General features: G+C 35.9%; 1 protein-coding gene across 3 annotated transcripts in view; it reads right to left on the bottom strand.

Moving 5' to 3' along the window:
• The window catches only part of LOC150079276 (centrosomal protein of 104 kDa), a 211,455-nt gene that overhangs the window by 24,936 nt on the left and 169,712 nt on the right, over positions 1–16,807 (bottom strand). For all 3 annotated transcript variants that reach the window (XM_090383351.1, XM_090383352.1, XM_090383353.1), the window contains 4 exons: positions 15,293–15,460; positions 13,766–13,827; positions 9,388–9,460; positions 1,319–1,384 (listed from right to left, as the gene is read on the bottom strand). In XM_090383351.1, coding sequence (XP_090239477.1) covers positions 1,319–1,384; positions 9,388–9,460; positions 13,766–13,827; positions 15,293–15,460 — 369 coding nt within the window. The remainder of the gene's footprint in view (positions 1–1,318; positions 1,385–9,387; positions 9,461–13,765; positions 13,828–15,292; positions 15,461–16,807) is intronic.

The raw sequence follows: 16,807 nt of genomic DNA, 5'->3' as shown, positions 1-16,807 counted from the left end.
CATCAAACAACACAGCAGCAATCTGAAAAGCAGAATGCGCTGGTCCCACAGGAGCTGGTTATTGTCAGCAACTCTATTGTCAGGGAAATTGTGCAAGAAGGATAGATGGACTAATAGTTTAACAAGAGCCAAAGGCAGATGAAAGTGATTCTTGCATTGTTACTATTGTACATGCAGCAGCCTGGAAAGCAAGGTTCTGGGATTTGGCCCTGCTGTGAGTCATCATGGAACAAATGAATACATGGGCTGTGTTAGGGTAACTAAGAGTAAGAACATGTGCATGCATACTTGCACATACATTAATGCTAGGAGCACTGTAAATAAATTTGATGAACTTGCAGTACTGATTAAGTCATCAAGTGCAGACCTTGTAGGAACAGCAAAGACATGGTGTCACTCAGACATAAGTGATGCTGAATTTGAATATGGGGAGTGCAATATACAGGAAGGACAAACAGGACAGCAGAGGTGGATGGGTTATGCTCTTAAGAAGTTAAGAAGAATATTAAATCGAAGGCAGTGCATCCAGTTGACTTGGGCGATGAGTGCAATGTTGAGTCAGTTTGGTGGATATAAGCATTGGGTAAACAAAATTGAGAGCAGGAATAGGTTATAAGCCTAATGACTTTGATGAGTATACCAAACAGCTATACGCGAAAATAGAGTGAGCCAGCAAATCAGAATGTCTCATAATGGGGATTTTAACTTTCCAGATATTGACTGGAATTTGTGGGTTGGTCAGTCATATACCATCAAGATTTTTGTGGATTTCTTGGATGACTGTTTTCTACAGCAGCATGTTAGAGAGGCAACAAGAGGAAGCAATACTCTTGATCTGGTTACCAGCAGCAATTCTTCATGAATTAAGAATCTGCAGGTAAAAGATCCAATGGGTGGCAGCAATCACAGTGTACTAATGTGAAATTTAATTAAAGACGTAACTACTGTCAAGGGTAACTACTGTAGAGGGTAAAGGGAAGGCCTTTGCTTTCGTAAGGGTGACCGCATAGGTCTCAGACAGTTTTTAAATTGTGTACAGTGGGACCAACTGATGATGTTACCAATAGCAAATTCAAAATGGGAAGTATTCAGGGAAGTAAAGAAGCTACTAGGCTTTTCATACCAGCAAAGAAATACTATTCAAGGATTAGAACTAAATGAATGTCATTAAAACAGACTAAGAAGTAGAGAAACTATACAAATTTTTAAAGAAGACATCATTTATAATTCACTCCATATATCTTTTTAATAATATTACTATATTAGTTTTATTATATTATATCAGTTATTACCATATTATCAGTTCTCAAAGACCTACCTGCATATTTTTGCATTGTGTTATATCTAGCATGAAATCCATTGCAGCTTTTTTCATTCTTGGTGCCTGGAAGAAATGTAATTATATTTAAGTGCAGCTGAACAATAAAATTACACACAGATCATGTGTCTAGTAGTCATTAGATTACTTGTAAATATAAGTCAAATTGCTACACCTTTACACATATTGATCTAAGAAAGGAAGAAATAAACAGTCTGCTGTATGTTTCTTAATAAAGCAGTGTTTTTTTATTTATAAATATAAACATTCTTTATTTCTATTTTTAACTGAAAATTACACCCATGAGTAGTATTAATAGTGATAAAACAATGCAAGGAAGCAAATTTCTGCACAACTGTCCTGAAACCTTTTCCAATTTAAATTTGTCCTTTTTTGTGCATGTCATCTAAGAAAGAATAAGGATTCCATGAACATTTAGTTTACTTAGCCCATTTAAAGCTTAAAGCACTCAAATCAAGTCTCCTCAGAGGTGCCTGGTTTCCAGACATAGCAATTTACACAACTTAAGTCTTTCTTGAAGTATCCATTTGTACCCCTGGCTAATCTTGTTGTTCTTCCTGCACCTGTTATAAAAAATCCACATCCTTCTTAAAATGAGACTTTCAGACCTGTATGCAGTACTCAAGATGCAGCCAAAGAATAATCACTTTCTTGTCCTTGCTGGAAAAATTCCTGTATATCACTGGGCAAACTCCATAAGCTATCATAGCAGCCTATCTACAATGCTCAGTCTTTATGATGGACTGTACAATTATCCCTATTATTTTTCATTCTCTGCTACTATGAGTGTAATACCACCCAATTGGTAAGTTAATTTGGGTTTATTGCTACTAACATGCATTACCTTACATTTTTCAATGTTAAACCTCAACTGCCACTTTTTAGCTCATCAGCCTAATTTATCCATATCTTGTTGGAGTAGCATACTTGATTCCTATCATTAATCACTCTGCCATCCTTTGCATCATCTGCAAACCTAGACATTAAACTTGAAATGTCTTAATCAGTATCATTAGTAAATATTGAAAACAATAAAGGATACAGCAATGAACCCTGAGGGAGTGCACCAAAAATATTAATATCTAAGAAGAGTAGTGCCCATTCATACTCACTCTGTCATTTGCCACTCAGCCAATCCCTTTATCTATAGCAGTAACTTTTGCCTAATTCCACATTTCTCCTTGCACAAGTTGTTGATGAAGAATAGCAATATTTTCTGAAATATAAATATATGATGACAAAATTATTTTTTACGTCAAGTTCTTTTGCAGCTACCTCAGAATACCTAATCAGATTGGCAAGGCATGATCTTCCCTAAACAAATCCATACTATGATTACCAGGGCTCACATCTGGTGAGTATGGGCTTGGCACACCCAGGGTCATGAGCTGGATATCATCATTCTTCTTTTTCTTGGTGATTCCCTCCCTCTCGGGGTAATTCAGAAAAAAAATTTTTTGGCTGGTGCAGCATAAGCCTCAGGCTTCCTTGCACCATATGGCTAATAATAATAATAATAATAAATGCAATCCTGCAAGATAATGCTTCATTATTCTTTCAACTGATTCCATTACTTTTCCTAACACAGAAGTCAGATTACAGGTCTATAATTATGCAGTTTTCCCACTGATCCCTCTTTACGATTAGGGGAGAGATTTGCACATTTCCAGCCAGTAAGGAACTCCTCTGAATCTAATGATGCTCTCATAATTATGGCTATAGGTTTGCTTACTCTTTTGCCACTCTTTTTAATATGACTGAATAGATTCCATCAACCTGTGGTGCTTTGCTCACCTTTAGCTGTTGCAATTTCTGTTCTACCTTGCTTTCTGTTATTATAAAGTCATTTAACTCCTAGATTCATTATAGAAATTCTGATTACCACTGGTATCCCTATCTCTAAATATATCTGTAAAACTGTCTATGCTTCTTTTTATCACCTTCCACTCTCATTTTTGTTATCCCAATGCTTATATCAACACAGACTGACCAAATTAACAATGCCATCCCATGTCAATTTGGTTTTTTTTTTTTTTTTTTTTTTGTTTGTTTGTTGTTTGTTTGTTTGTTATTTGGTTTTTAGGAGCATTAGCAACTAAGGCCATATTGCTCCGGGATATGCGGTGGTCATTCCCTGACCTTCCCGCATCCTCCGTATTTGGTGGTGACGGGCTCGAACCCCGGTCTAATCAAGAAGCGTGTGCTACGCACTGTTGCTCCTTCCCACCTGGCCACGGAGACGCCTTTTTTTTTTTTTTTTTGATTTGGTAGTTGTTGGCGCATCGGCTTCTGTGACCATATTGCACCTCCCAACATTTTTACAGTACTTTGATCCAAGCCCGAGGCGGGAATCGAACCCGCGACCTTTGGGTTGCCAGGCAGGTACTTTACCCACTCGGCTAGCCCGGTCGGCGTCAATTTGGTGTACTGCCTTAGAATCTCATAGATTCTAAGGCAGTACACCAAACTAAGAGGAGATTAATCTCCCCCTTCCCCATCTTGTCTGTCCAGAAGGCTTACCTTCACTTCGGCTGGCTCCAATCTAGGGAAGATTAATAATGAAAATGCACCACACCTTCTTCCCTCATGTACACAGCCATCCCCAAAAGCACTGGAGCTGAATCTTTGCTGGTCCAGGGACTGATGATTTTTCAATCCATGGGGTGGGATCAACTTGAGACAGCTTTGCTGCCTCCAATTTCTTCTTGCATGCTCCAAATCCCATAACAATACCTTTCAAGATGGCTACGTACCCACTGGTGAAATCCACTCGTGCTCATCCAGAACTACCTCTCAATCTTAGAACATCCCTCAACTTCCCCCCTCCCTTTAACACTCATGCCTAACACTGGATAACACACATTGAATGCTACAAGAAGACCCTGGGTCTTGCAGGTGGATCAATTGCTGGACCCTCTTCCCTGGCAAGGGACTATTAATTGATCACTTGCAAATGCTTGGAACCTGCAAAGGTGGGATATCAATTGCTAATGATCATCTTAGCCCATTTAAGGAAGGAAACCTCCCACTTCCTCATCTGCTATACACTGCTCCCCATACCAATTTTCTGTATTCTACTCTCTTACTGAATTTTAAACAGAATGTCAAGGGCTAGCCTCCAGAACCACCTGGTACTGAGGGTGGCCCAGTACGAGTGATAGTAATTGGCACATCTTTTTGCAATAATGACTAGCAATAGGAGGCAGCTTTCCAAGTGATCAGTGGTAGCAAACCAGCCTATCAACAACTTCAACAAAACACACAATACCCACATTATATATACATGACTAGCTTGACTTATGGCTGCATCATGGATACTACAATGACTATGGGAGAAAAACCTGGGAACTGCAATTAAGTTAAACACATGACATATGTCCTTTCTTTACGCATTATATTCACCATATTACAATTTTGAATCCTCTATGTCACAGTATTAGTATTAATAAGACCAAACGATGCAAGAAAGCAGGTGTTTGCTGCATCTGCCAAAATAAATTCCATTCCCACAAGGTAATAATATCCACATCTTTTTGCAATAATGACTAGCAATAGGAGGCAGCTTTCCAAGTGATCAGTGGTAGCAAACCAGCCTATTAACAACTTCAACAAAACACACAATACCCACATTATATATACATGACTAGCTTGACTTATGGCTGCATCATAGATACTACAATGACTATGGGAGAAAAACCTGGGAACTGCAATTACGTTAAACACATGACATATGTCCTTTCTTTACGCATTATATTCACCATATTAAAATTTTGAATCCTCTATGTCACAGTATTAGTATTAATAAGACCAAACGATGCAAGAAAGCAGGTGTTTGCTGCCAAAATAAATTCCATTCCCACAAGGTAATAATATCCAGTTCTGCTTTAAACTTAGCTAGACTCACTAGCTAAGTTTAAAACAAAATGGATCTCATGAAGTTCACCTATGGGTGAAATTCATGAGATCCAATCTTCTGCTATTCCCTGAGACTTTACATTTGTGTGTCCCTTGATTCATGTCTCTCCCTGAGGGAGAACAGACCTTCTTCATCCATTTTACTCAATTCCTTCAGTGCCTTATACACCTCAATTAGATCTCCCCTTATATATCTAGTTGTCAAACTTTAAGGTCCACACCTTCTAAGCCATTCTTCATGTATACATAACTTTGTACTCATCACAAATCTGATCACCCTTCTCTGAACTCTCTCTAGAAGTTCTATTTTTTTTTTTAGATCCTCTAAGATGGTTAAGTGGGAGACGACAGGGAGTGGTAATCAGTGGACACTGCTCCTTGTGGACTAATGTTATTAGTGGAGTTCCCCAGGGTTCAGTGCTGGGCCCATTGTTGTTTTGTGTATTCATCAACGATATGGATGACAGTATATCAGGCTTAATGTCCAAGTTTGCAGATGATACAAAGGTTGGCAGGGTTGTTAATGACAGTAAAGACAGTGTGCTACTGCAAAGGGATCTAAATAAGTTGGGCAAATGGGCTGAGAAGTGGCAACTGAAGTTTAACATTGACAAATGCAAAGTACCGCATATGGGTAGCAGTAGAGAAATGTACCAACTGCATGGTACTACACTCAGGGAAGTGGAGAGTGAAAAAGATCTGGGGGTAATTGTGCAGTCTGATATGAAGTTTCCTGAGCAGTGCAGATGGGCTGCTAGAGCATGTCATGGAGTCTTGTCAATGATATATAGGAATTTTGCTAGCAGGGACAAGGAGGTGATTATCCTGTTGTACAAAGCAATGGTTGGGCTACACCTTGAATACCGTGTACAGGTCTGGAGGCCTCATTTTAGGAAGGGTGTAGAGTTGCTAGAACAAGTACAAAGAAAGGCAACAAGATTGGTGAGGGGAACAAAGGGGTTCTCTTACCAAAGATAGGCTTAAGTTCTGCAAATTGCAGTGCCTGGAGAGTAGGCACATGCGAGGTAACCTGATTGAGGTTTATAAGGTTAAGAACCTGAGGATTAAGACCAGATTAAGAACCTGAGGGGACATAGATTCAAACTGAGGAAAGACAGTTGTACAATAGATGTGCAGAAATTTGCCTTTAGCCAGCGATAGTTGATTGCTGGAACAGACTTCCATCTCTTGTTGTGGAAGTTGATAAGGCTGAGCTGGATAAGCATTTGAAGTGAATAGATGAGTGAAATGGAAGGTGGTTTTTTTTTTTTTTTTTTTTTTTTTTGGCTGATGCTGTATAAGCTTGCATTCTTGCATTGTATGCCTCTGCTATTGCTAATGCTAAGTCATAGACTGGGCTGTGTATCTTCCTGGCCACCTGCTTACACTGCATTAAAAATTTCATGTCAGATCATAATACCTGTCTTTTTTGTCCTGAACCAGTTTTAGCTCCTTTTCCTCTGGCTTATGCATGAATCTATGATTTCTGTTCCCAAAATACATAACCTTACAATTAGAGGATTTCAGTTCCCAAATGCTCAACCTTACAATTAGAGGTGTTAAACTTTAGCTGCAATTTTTTGAACCATATATGCAACCAAAACACCTGAATCCACTATAGCCCCTTCCCAATTTTAATTAAAGTTTGACTTTTCCTTTGGTCACCAAATTTTCTTTGGATTGTATGCCAGTGCCCTGTGGAGATGGGGCCCCAGCACAGTCTTTATTTTATCATATATTTTAATTTCTGTCAATTATCCTTTGGCCTTTAGTTCCTTCTTTATTATATCATATATTTTAATTGTATCTCTCATTTATCTTTTGAAATTTTAGTGGTGTCCCCCAGAGTTTAGTGTTGGAACCATTGTTGTTTTGTATATTTATCAATGATATTAATGAAGGTATATCAGGCTCAATGTTCAAGTTTGAAGATGACACAAAGGCTGGCAAGGTTTTTAATGATGGTAATGGCAGTATGCTACTGCAACAGGATCTAGAAAAGTTGAACAGATGGACTGAAAAGTGGCAATAACATGTAACATTGACAAATGCAAATAGTGCATATGGGTAACAGTAACCCCAGAGAAATGTACCAACTGTGTGGTACTACACTCAGAGTAGTGGAGAATGAGAAAGACCCGGGGGTATTTGTCAGATATGAAGTTTTCTGAGCAGTGCAGACAGGCTGCCAGAGCAGCTCTGGGTCTTTTCAATGATATACAGGAATTTTGCTAATAGGGTTATGGAGGAGATTATCCCCTTGTATAAGGCAATGACCTTGAGTACTGTACTCAGTACTCAAGGTCAGGCCACACCTTGAGTACTGAGTACAAGTCTGGAGGCCTCATTTTAGGAAGCATCCAGAGTTGCTAGAATGAGTAGAGAAGGGCAACAAGATTGGTGAGGGGAACAAACTCTTACAGTACAAACTTTTAAGCTCTTACGAAGAAAGGCTTAACTTCTACAAATTACAGCATCTAGAGACTAGGCACCTGAAGGTAATCTGATTGAGGTGTATAAGACCTTGAATGGTTTGAGCATGCTCAATGCTGATGGGCATTGAGAGAGCGCAAAGTTTATGCCCACTCAAACCTGAGGGGGCATAAACTCAAATTGAGGAAAGACAGTTGTAGAATAAATGTGAGGAAATTTGCCTTTAGCCAGTGGGTAGTTGATTGCTGGAACAAACTTTCATCTGTCGTTGTGAAAGTTGATAGCTTAAATAAATTCAAGGAAGAAGAGGACAAATGTTTGGAGTGAATGGATAGGTGAAATGGGAAGTTTTTTTTTTTTTTTTTTGGCTGATGCTGTATAAGCTTGCTTTCTTGCATCACATGCCTCTGCTAATGCTAATGCTAGGCACCCTTGAGTTTTTTGGTTGACGCTGTATAAACTTGCTTTCTTGCATCATTTTCCACTACTAATGTTAATGCTAATTTCACAAACCTAGCAATGCAAAAGCACATACATCAAAGGAGACAAGGCCTTCTCAATAGTTTTGTACTTTTGTAATGATTTTGAAAAAAAATTTTTCCTTCCATTTCAACACAAATCTGTGTTTTAATGAGTAGTTAGGTCAAGAATATTTGACCCTATAATGTTTCTTTAATGTGTTGAAATAAACAGTGGTTATCTAGACGATCCAAGCTACTTCTGTTATTCATATTGCATGTCCATGATTACCAATCAATAAGAGGGAAATGAAATTCACCCATAATGATGTGCTTCCCCACTTAGGTTGTCTAAATAAATTTTTAACATACTCTTTGGAATCATTTGGCATGTAACAGAGCCCCCCAATATCATCATTCCTTTATTACTACATCACACCATCTCACACCACACAGACTCGACGTCTGCTTGGACTTGATTATGGTCCAAGAGCTATCTTGTCACATTTGAACAGCTTTTAATAAGCAACATAGCCCTCACCCCTTCTCTTCTCCCTATCTCTTCTGAACACACTGTACTCACAACAGTGAACTTCATTATCCCCTATTTCAGGATGGGGATTACAACTGACTTCTGGCATAGTACAATAATACAAAAGTAAAGTAATATAAAAGTATTATTATTGTACCATGCTATAAGTCAAGTGTAATCCCTATACTGGATTTAAGAAAGTATTTAGACACTTCTACATGAATATTGTATTCACATAATGTATGAGTCAAAACAGAAGTCCATTACAATAACAGTTGATATGGAAAGTGACCTCAAGCTCAGTGCTCTCTCTCTCTCTCTCTACATATATATGCATGCATGTGATTTCCTTGCTATAATCTAATTTATAATACTGCAAAATAATTTTAAAACTGCATAAGTTAACATGTGGTCCACTGCAGAGGATCCTCAAGATGGGATCAAAATGTATGGAAGGAAATTTGTTCTGAATGCAGAAATATGTAAAGGGTAGGTTGGGGATTTTGTGAATTTCTGAGGCCATTCAGACCTCTTCTTTTTTTTTTTTTATTGTGGTATTGCCTAGGTTCTTCCAGATTTGAATAACATCTGCCACAGTAAATTATGAAGTATCTACTGGAGGGAAAGAATCTTAAAGACTTTGCTATTCATATTCTAATGAATCACAAACTGGAAGAAGTTATACAAGTGAAAACAGGAACCCAACTTACAGTATCTCCAAGTCTTTTCATAATTTCAGGAAATGTCTTTTCAACTATAGCAGATATTCCAGGCTTTGAAACCCTGCAAAAGTTACTTTATGAGTAAGGAAAATGCTTCTAAAGAATCAATACAAATTAAAATTTAATATAGAGGATAAATATAAATTTCTGTAAAATTAAAAACTCAAAACTACAAATCTATTGGTCGATCTATGGAGATTTCAGGAATAGCTGGAAGTATCATTTGAGGTATAATTTTGCATGAATAAAAAACTGTCACAAAATGGTGCTGTTTGTACTTGATCATAGGTATCACAGAGCTAAACAATGTCAGGCAAACTGTATCAAGATCATTTGTGCAACATTTTCATGATATGCATTATCAGTAATACAAATGGTGAAAATATACAGGATACTGTCTCATATATATTACAAAACAGGCCTCAAACATTGGGAATAGAAATAAATATAAAAGTTCTTGCAATGATTGACTAAACAGCAAATAAAAATTTTAATAAAAGAAAGAACAGGTAGTGATTAAATATATAAAATATATATAACGAAACAGCAAAATATATAGATAAAACCAGTAAATCAATTTAAAATAAAATAAATTTCATGATATGCATTATCACTAATACAAATGGCAAAAATGTTCATATATACAGGATGTTGTCTCATATATATTACAAAACAGGCCTTCAACATTGGGAAAAGACATAAATATATAAAGTTTCTTTCAAAAACCTTGCAATAATTGGCTAAACAGCAAATAAAAATTTTAATAAAAGAACAGGAAATGATTAAACATATAAAATATGTATAATGAAATAGCAATATATATATATATATATATATATATATAAATATATAAAACCGATAAAGAAATTAAAAACAAATAAATTACAAATAATAAAATTATAAAAAATGAACATAAGAGCATTATATATACATAAGCAGAATGAAGTGTTTAATGAAGTAAAATGAAGTGTTTCTTCATCAGCTTAAAAAAAAAAGAACTGGTATAGCTTGCATGTGGTTGGAAACAATTATTCATTACACTCTGGGAAAACAGAATGTTGTGCAATGACTGTGTTATAAGAAATCTCCATCACTCATCACAATGAAAGATTACTGACTCCATAATAGCGTAACAGGACTTCCTACCAAGGAAAAACAAATTAGCAATATGCTTGGAAAGTTCATATGTCAGGGTGCCACAACAAACAGCAATGGGGCACACTGAACATCTAGTTTATGAGCCTTGAAGGCCTTAAAACTTGGGACGTTGGCTAGTTTACAAGCCTCAGGAAAATCTTAAAACTTGGGAAGTTGGTAGCCTAATGCACAAAAGTTAAGAAATCCTTTATTAGAAACCTGTTCATTAACTATAGATTCCAGTTTCTTTAACATTTTAATGGGAGGGTTCTGAACAATTTCATACTTTCTGGTTCAGAAGTAAGCATAAATCCTTCTGAATATAATCTTGTTTTTTTTTTTTTTTTTTTTTTTTTTATGTGAACCCTAAACACGAGAGGTATTAGAACCTATAGCACTTAGTACCGTGCTTGGGTTGGAGGTTGAGAAGAGGAAAGAAGATATTTGTTGACACTGGACTTGAACTTCTGTAGATTGTAATTTTCAGGAAATACGTATGAAGGAAGGTTGTTCCAGAAAACGGCAGTTGAATGAATAAATGAGGAAGATGAAAAGTTGATTCTGTGGGTTTGAAGTTGGACAGTAAATGGATGTTGAATGGTGATGGCACGTGTTTGGACTGTTTTGAAAGAGAGAGAGCAGGAATTATAGAAGCCAATTCAGAAGAACAGTGCCCATGGAAGTATCTGTAGAAAACGCATGCAGCAGAAACAGTACGTCTATGAGAAAGCGATTGGAGAGACTCTATTAGAGATGAATCATTAGTTAACCTAACTGCCCTCTTCTGAATGGAATCAAGAAGCCTGAGAGAGAGGTTTTGGGGGCACCACCCCAGATGTGGGAACAATATTCCATGGCTGGGCGGATTTGCAATTTATACAGAGTGAGCAACTGTTTGGAAGAAAAGTAATGCCGAGAGCGAAAGAGAAAACCAAGTTTTTTAGATGCAGAGGAAGCAATATTTGTAATGTGCTCGTGCCAAGAGAGATTAGAAGTCAGGGTAATCCCCAAAAGAGATATACCATTTTGCCTAGAAATCAGAGTGTCACTAAAGATAAGCATAGGAGCAGAAGAATCCTTTTTGCGAGATATAAGACAAGACTCAGTTTTAGAAGGGTTGAAATCAACTAAGTTGTCTTGCCCCACTGGAGAATTACCTGAAGATCGGCATTTAAGGAATTGGTAGCAGATTTTCGAGAAGTTGAATCTGATTGAGCAGAACAAGGTTTCTCAAAATGGAAAGTGGAATGCAATGTGCTATCATCGGCAAAACTATGGATAGGATTTCCAGTCAATGGAAGAAGGTCATTAATATACAAGATGAAAAGAGTGGGGGAAAGAAATGAACCTTGGGGGAGACAAAGACAGAGAGCCATCTACCATCATCCTCAGTGAGCGATCAGAGAGAAAACTGGATAACCAATTACTAAAAACAGTTGGCAAACCATAAGATGGAAGCTTGTTTAGAAGACCTTTATGCCAAACACGGTCAAAAGCCTTTGAGATGTCAAGAGCAACTACTTGTGTTTCACCGAACCTTTCCATTGAATTAGTCCATAAATGGGTAACATAAGCCAAAATTTCACCAGTGGATTGACACTGACGGAATCCATACTGGCGATCGTTGATCAGATGGAAGGTTTCTAGGTTTGCTCAACGCTCGGATATCAGCTCATTGGTATAATAATATAATGATGATTATACCAATGAGCAATGCATATACACTGAACATCAAGAATGAGAGCATTAAATTAAATCTGCTGGCACACATAATATAATTTAGATTTGCATATGGATTAAGCCCATAAAACTTGAATACACACACTAAAAGTTGTAGAGCCTACAATACTATTTGAAAATTGCATATACTGGCCTTGTTAACAGAGACAACACTATGTAACTTACAAAATATCACATTGATTCAGACACCCAGAATGCTGAGGCTAAACTGGCAAAAACAAGCATGATCCATACAGTAAACAGGGAATGGAGCCTTGCAGTTCCTGCAATTCTTTTACAATGCCTGCACATGGGAGATACATTAATCAAATATTAGAAAAGAGGCCTCAAGCATCAGAAATTGATGTAATATAAAAGTTCTTATAAAACTGTAAAAGAGTAGTGTAAAAGCACTAAAATATACATAAGTAGTTTTCAGAATGAAGTGTTCCTTGTTCCTTCATTAGCTTAAAATAACAGCATGCATATACAATCGTCTAAATAGATGGGCAGGTACATGTGCATCAAACGTATTTGAAAACAAACTGGTGTGGATGGTGTGTCATTGGAACGAGATGAGACAGAAAGAACAAGAGGAGGACAAATACACATGTACAAAAAGAAATATTCACTATATTCCAGGGGAGAAGAAAGTTGCATGATGACTGCATTATAAGAAATCCACCATCACCTCACAATGCAAGATTACTGACTCCATAATACAGCATATGTGTGTGGGACTATCTATTTTGATTAATGAGATCTTCCACACAGCATGCGTGTTTTGAAACGTGAATGATGGTGATAATCATAGGAACGGTCCAAAATCTCAATATTAGAGCAGGAATTGAGAATGACATGCTGCTCATGCCAACAATGTTCCACAACAATGGAACCAGTGAAGTTGGACTGAGCAATAAAACCCACCTCATGACTCCTAGGCATGATTAACAATTCTCCTACCAGATTTACCAATAGAACACACTGCACAATCCTGGCATTTAATTTGGTAAACAGCACTACTTTGTAAAAAGAAGGAAATAACTGGCTTTGTTATTTGTTATTTGGTTTTTAGGAGCATTAGCAACTAAGGCCATATTGCTCCGGGAATATGCGGTGGTCGTTCCCTGACCTTTCCACATCCTCCGTATTTGGTGGTGACGGGCTCGAACCCCGGTCTAATCAAGAAGAGTGTGCTATGCACTACTGCTCCTTCCCACCTGGCTATGGAGGCGGCTCTGGAAATAACTGGCTGGTTGAAAGGCATCCTTTAAGCAGGCACTCATACATAAATGAAATGTAGGAGTAGTGCGAGAGGAAATCTCTTAACTACTTCATAACTTTAAAACCTGTAAATCCTCTTAAACTCTAAGTATGACTTATCTGAATATTCTGGCAAAGTTCTTCAATATTACATTGTAAATAATAACAAACACAATAAATGACTACTAATAAACCTGGCACAAGGAAGTGATTAAGTAAACACAATTTATATTTTTAGAGAACTTACTTTTGAGCTGGAATAAACGAAGTAATGAGAACTTTTATCACATTAAGAGCCAGCGTAAATACCTTTAGAAGAGAATAAAATATAGTTATGTATCTTTTATGCTATTACTGCTATAATTTGTTCAGCAATATCTAACATTTACTTTAACATGATTGGTGGGACAATGATTTAGTTATAAAAAAAAAGTCACTATAACAAATTTAAAACAGGAAAATATAGTTTCTGAAACACAAAATTTATTTCATAAGGAAATGATAGGGTTATCTTCAAACTGAAAATAAAATTACTAAAAATATTTATTCACAGCATTCATATAAAAACAAATGCAGAAGGAATCAAGAAAAAATAATAAAAGCAAAACAATTATTGATTTCTGATTTCTCATGAATTTACAGCCTCTTAAACATGATCAAAAGGGCTGTTGGCAGTCAAATGAAACAGAATGTTCAGGGCTTAGAAAAGAGTTTTAAATAAGTTCAGAGAAAAATTTCATAAAAAATTCATTTTTTATGAAATTTATTTACATATTATTTAAAATCAAATTTATTACCAAACAGAGTAACATATAGTTTGCTCCATATATTGCTCTGTAAATACTGTATCTATAAATTAAATAATGAAAATGAAATTCTTTAAATGTGTGTGTGTGTGTGTGTGTGTGTGTGTGTGTGTGTGTGTGTGTGTGTGTGTGTGTGTGTGTGTGTGTGTGTGTGTGTGTGTGTGTGTGTGTGTGTGTGTGTAATGGTGTAAAAAAGCTAAGTTCTTTTCAAATTTAATTATTTTCAACACATATACTTCTGAAAGTGAAAATTAAACTTAAAGTTGCAACAAATTAATATTAATAATTATGATGTTAAAAGTATAATGTGACCAATTTCCTAGTATATATCCTAATGGAATTCCTATTCTGCTATCTTTGCAATAACTGATAGAGTGATAAATGAACGTATCAATTTATGCAGATTCTTAAAGAAAAGTATTCAATTTCTTCAATTATAATTCCAATTTACCTGCATGCCATGCCACTAAAAGAACAACTAAAGTAACAAGTGAATTATCAACTTCTCTGGCTGTGGTTAACATGCAAAACATAAATTTATTTTAACATTTAAACTATAGTGGAAGTTGATAGCTTAAATAAATTCAAGGAGGAACTGAACAAACCTTTAGAGAAAATGGATGTGTGAAATTGTTTTTTTTTTTTTTTTTGGGCTGATGTTATATAAGCTTATATGCTTGCTTTCTTTCATCACATGCCTCCATTACTACTACTACTACTATTTTTACATAATTACAAAATAATTAAACACATTTACATATTCATAATAATTAAATATTTCTTATAAATTTATTCATTTATTTATGAAACAGAGAGAGAGTTTTATAAGAAAATTGAAGATATAGTTAGGGAGTCAAAAACACTGAAATCAGATACAGTATTAGATTTCTACAAAAAAAAAAAAAATAAATAAATAAATAAAATAATATATATACTTTAAAAGGTCACTCTCATAAAATACTACTTACAGATAATACTTTATCTTTCAGTGCCCTCTGAAGCACGAAAAGTAAAGATTTGATTAAATCATTCAAAGGATGAGTTTTACCTTTCTTCTGATATCCCTGAAGATAATCTGCAATATCTTTTAATGATTCCTCTCGCTGAGAATACTGCTTTGCATATAAATTTTCCACCTTCATAAAAACAAAACAATTAATCTATCAGGATTCAAAATAATGTCATAAACATATTTAAAGCTTTAGCATAAGATCACATTTAAAAATCCAGTTTAGTATTCTATACCATTATTTCTGAAAAACACAAAAACTGAATTGAGGAAAACTTATTCACAGACCTTTCAAACAGCTAGTATTCAGGACAGAACAGTTGTATTTTGCTGGTCACAGTTAAAAAAAAATGATACTTTTCAAGAAAAAGATTATGAATCCTGCTTTGCATATAAATATTATAATTTTTCCCCCAATTTAAAATAATTTCTTACTATTTGATTTTGCTTACTTTCTGTTAAAAAGTTTGAACTGTACAGTGTGGCAGCAATCATGAGTGATCGAAAATACTTTTCCAGAAATGAGAGTATTGTAACAAATCTTTTGATTTAGATTAGTTTGTAGATAGGCTGTAGGCTAGTTATCGTCTTACTATATTCAAGTAAAGGTTCAATTAATTAGATTTACAAGTATTTCAATTAAAATGGTAAGTTAAGATTTCTAAGATTATAATGGTAGCATTAAATACTGCCCAAATTATGAGAAACCTTGATCGGTATGACACCAAGTAACAGCACCTAATGAACAACCAATACACAGATAAATATGGTATTGATTTAACTAATCTAGGAGGTAGAAGCAGTGATGCACCATAGTCCTTGCAATGCAACTACCAATTCAGATATGGCTTATAATGAATAACATAATTCTCTATAGGATGGAGCTCCAATTACTGTGGAGACCAAAGCAGGCATCGCTAACACCTTGCCATTATATTCATAAAATTATGCATAAAATCTATGAGCCAATGTATCACAATGAACACTGACACTTTCATCCTAAAAGTCATCACTGTTTGAGAAAAAAGTGATTATTATTATTATTATTATTAGTAGTAGTAGTAGTTGCATATGATGCAAGAAAACAGGCTTATAAAGCATCAGCTAAAAAAACCTCCCACATCGTCTGTTCATCCCTCTATCCAATAATTTGTCTAGTTCTTCCTTGAATTTATTCAAACTGCCCACTTCCACAACAGCAGAGGGAAATTTGTTCCAACGATCAACAACCTGCTAGCTGAAGGCAAACCTCTACAGATCTATCCTGCAACTATCCTTCCTCAATTTGAATTTATGTCCCCTCATGTATGCAGTTTGAACAAGAGGAGGAATGCTATCAGCACTGAGATTGCTCAATCCATTCAAGGCCTTAAACACCTCAATCAGATCATCTCACAGGTGCCTAGTCTCTGGATGCTACAATTCGCAGAACTGAAGCCTATCTTGGTAAGGCGGCCATTTCATTCCCTTCACC

Source organism: Mastigoproctus giganteus, chromosome 10 (assembly GCF_048544385.1).
Source record: "Mastigoproctus giganteus isolate SK-2022 chromosome 10, ASM4854438v1, whole genome shotgun sequence".
Taxonomy (NCBI): Eukaryota; Metazoa; Arthropoda; class Arachnida; order Uropygi; family Thelyphonidae; genus Mastigoproctus; species Mastigoproctus giganteus.
The sequence above is the reverse complement of the archived record's forward strand: the minus strand, read 5'-3'. Positions and strand labels throughout refer to the sequence as shown.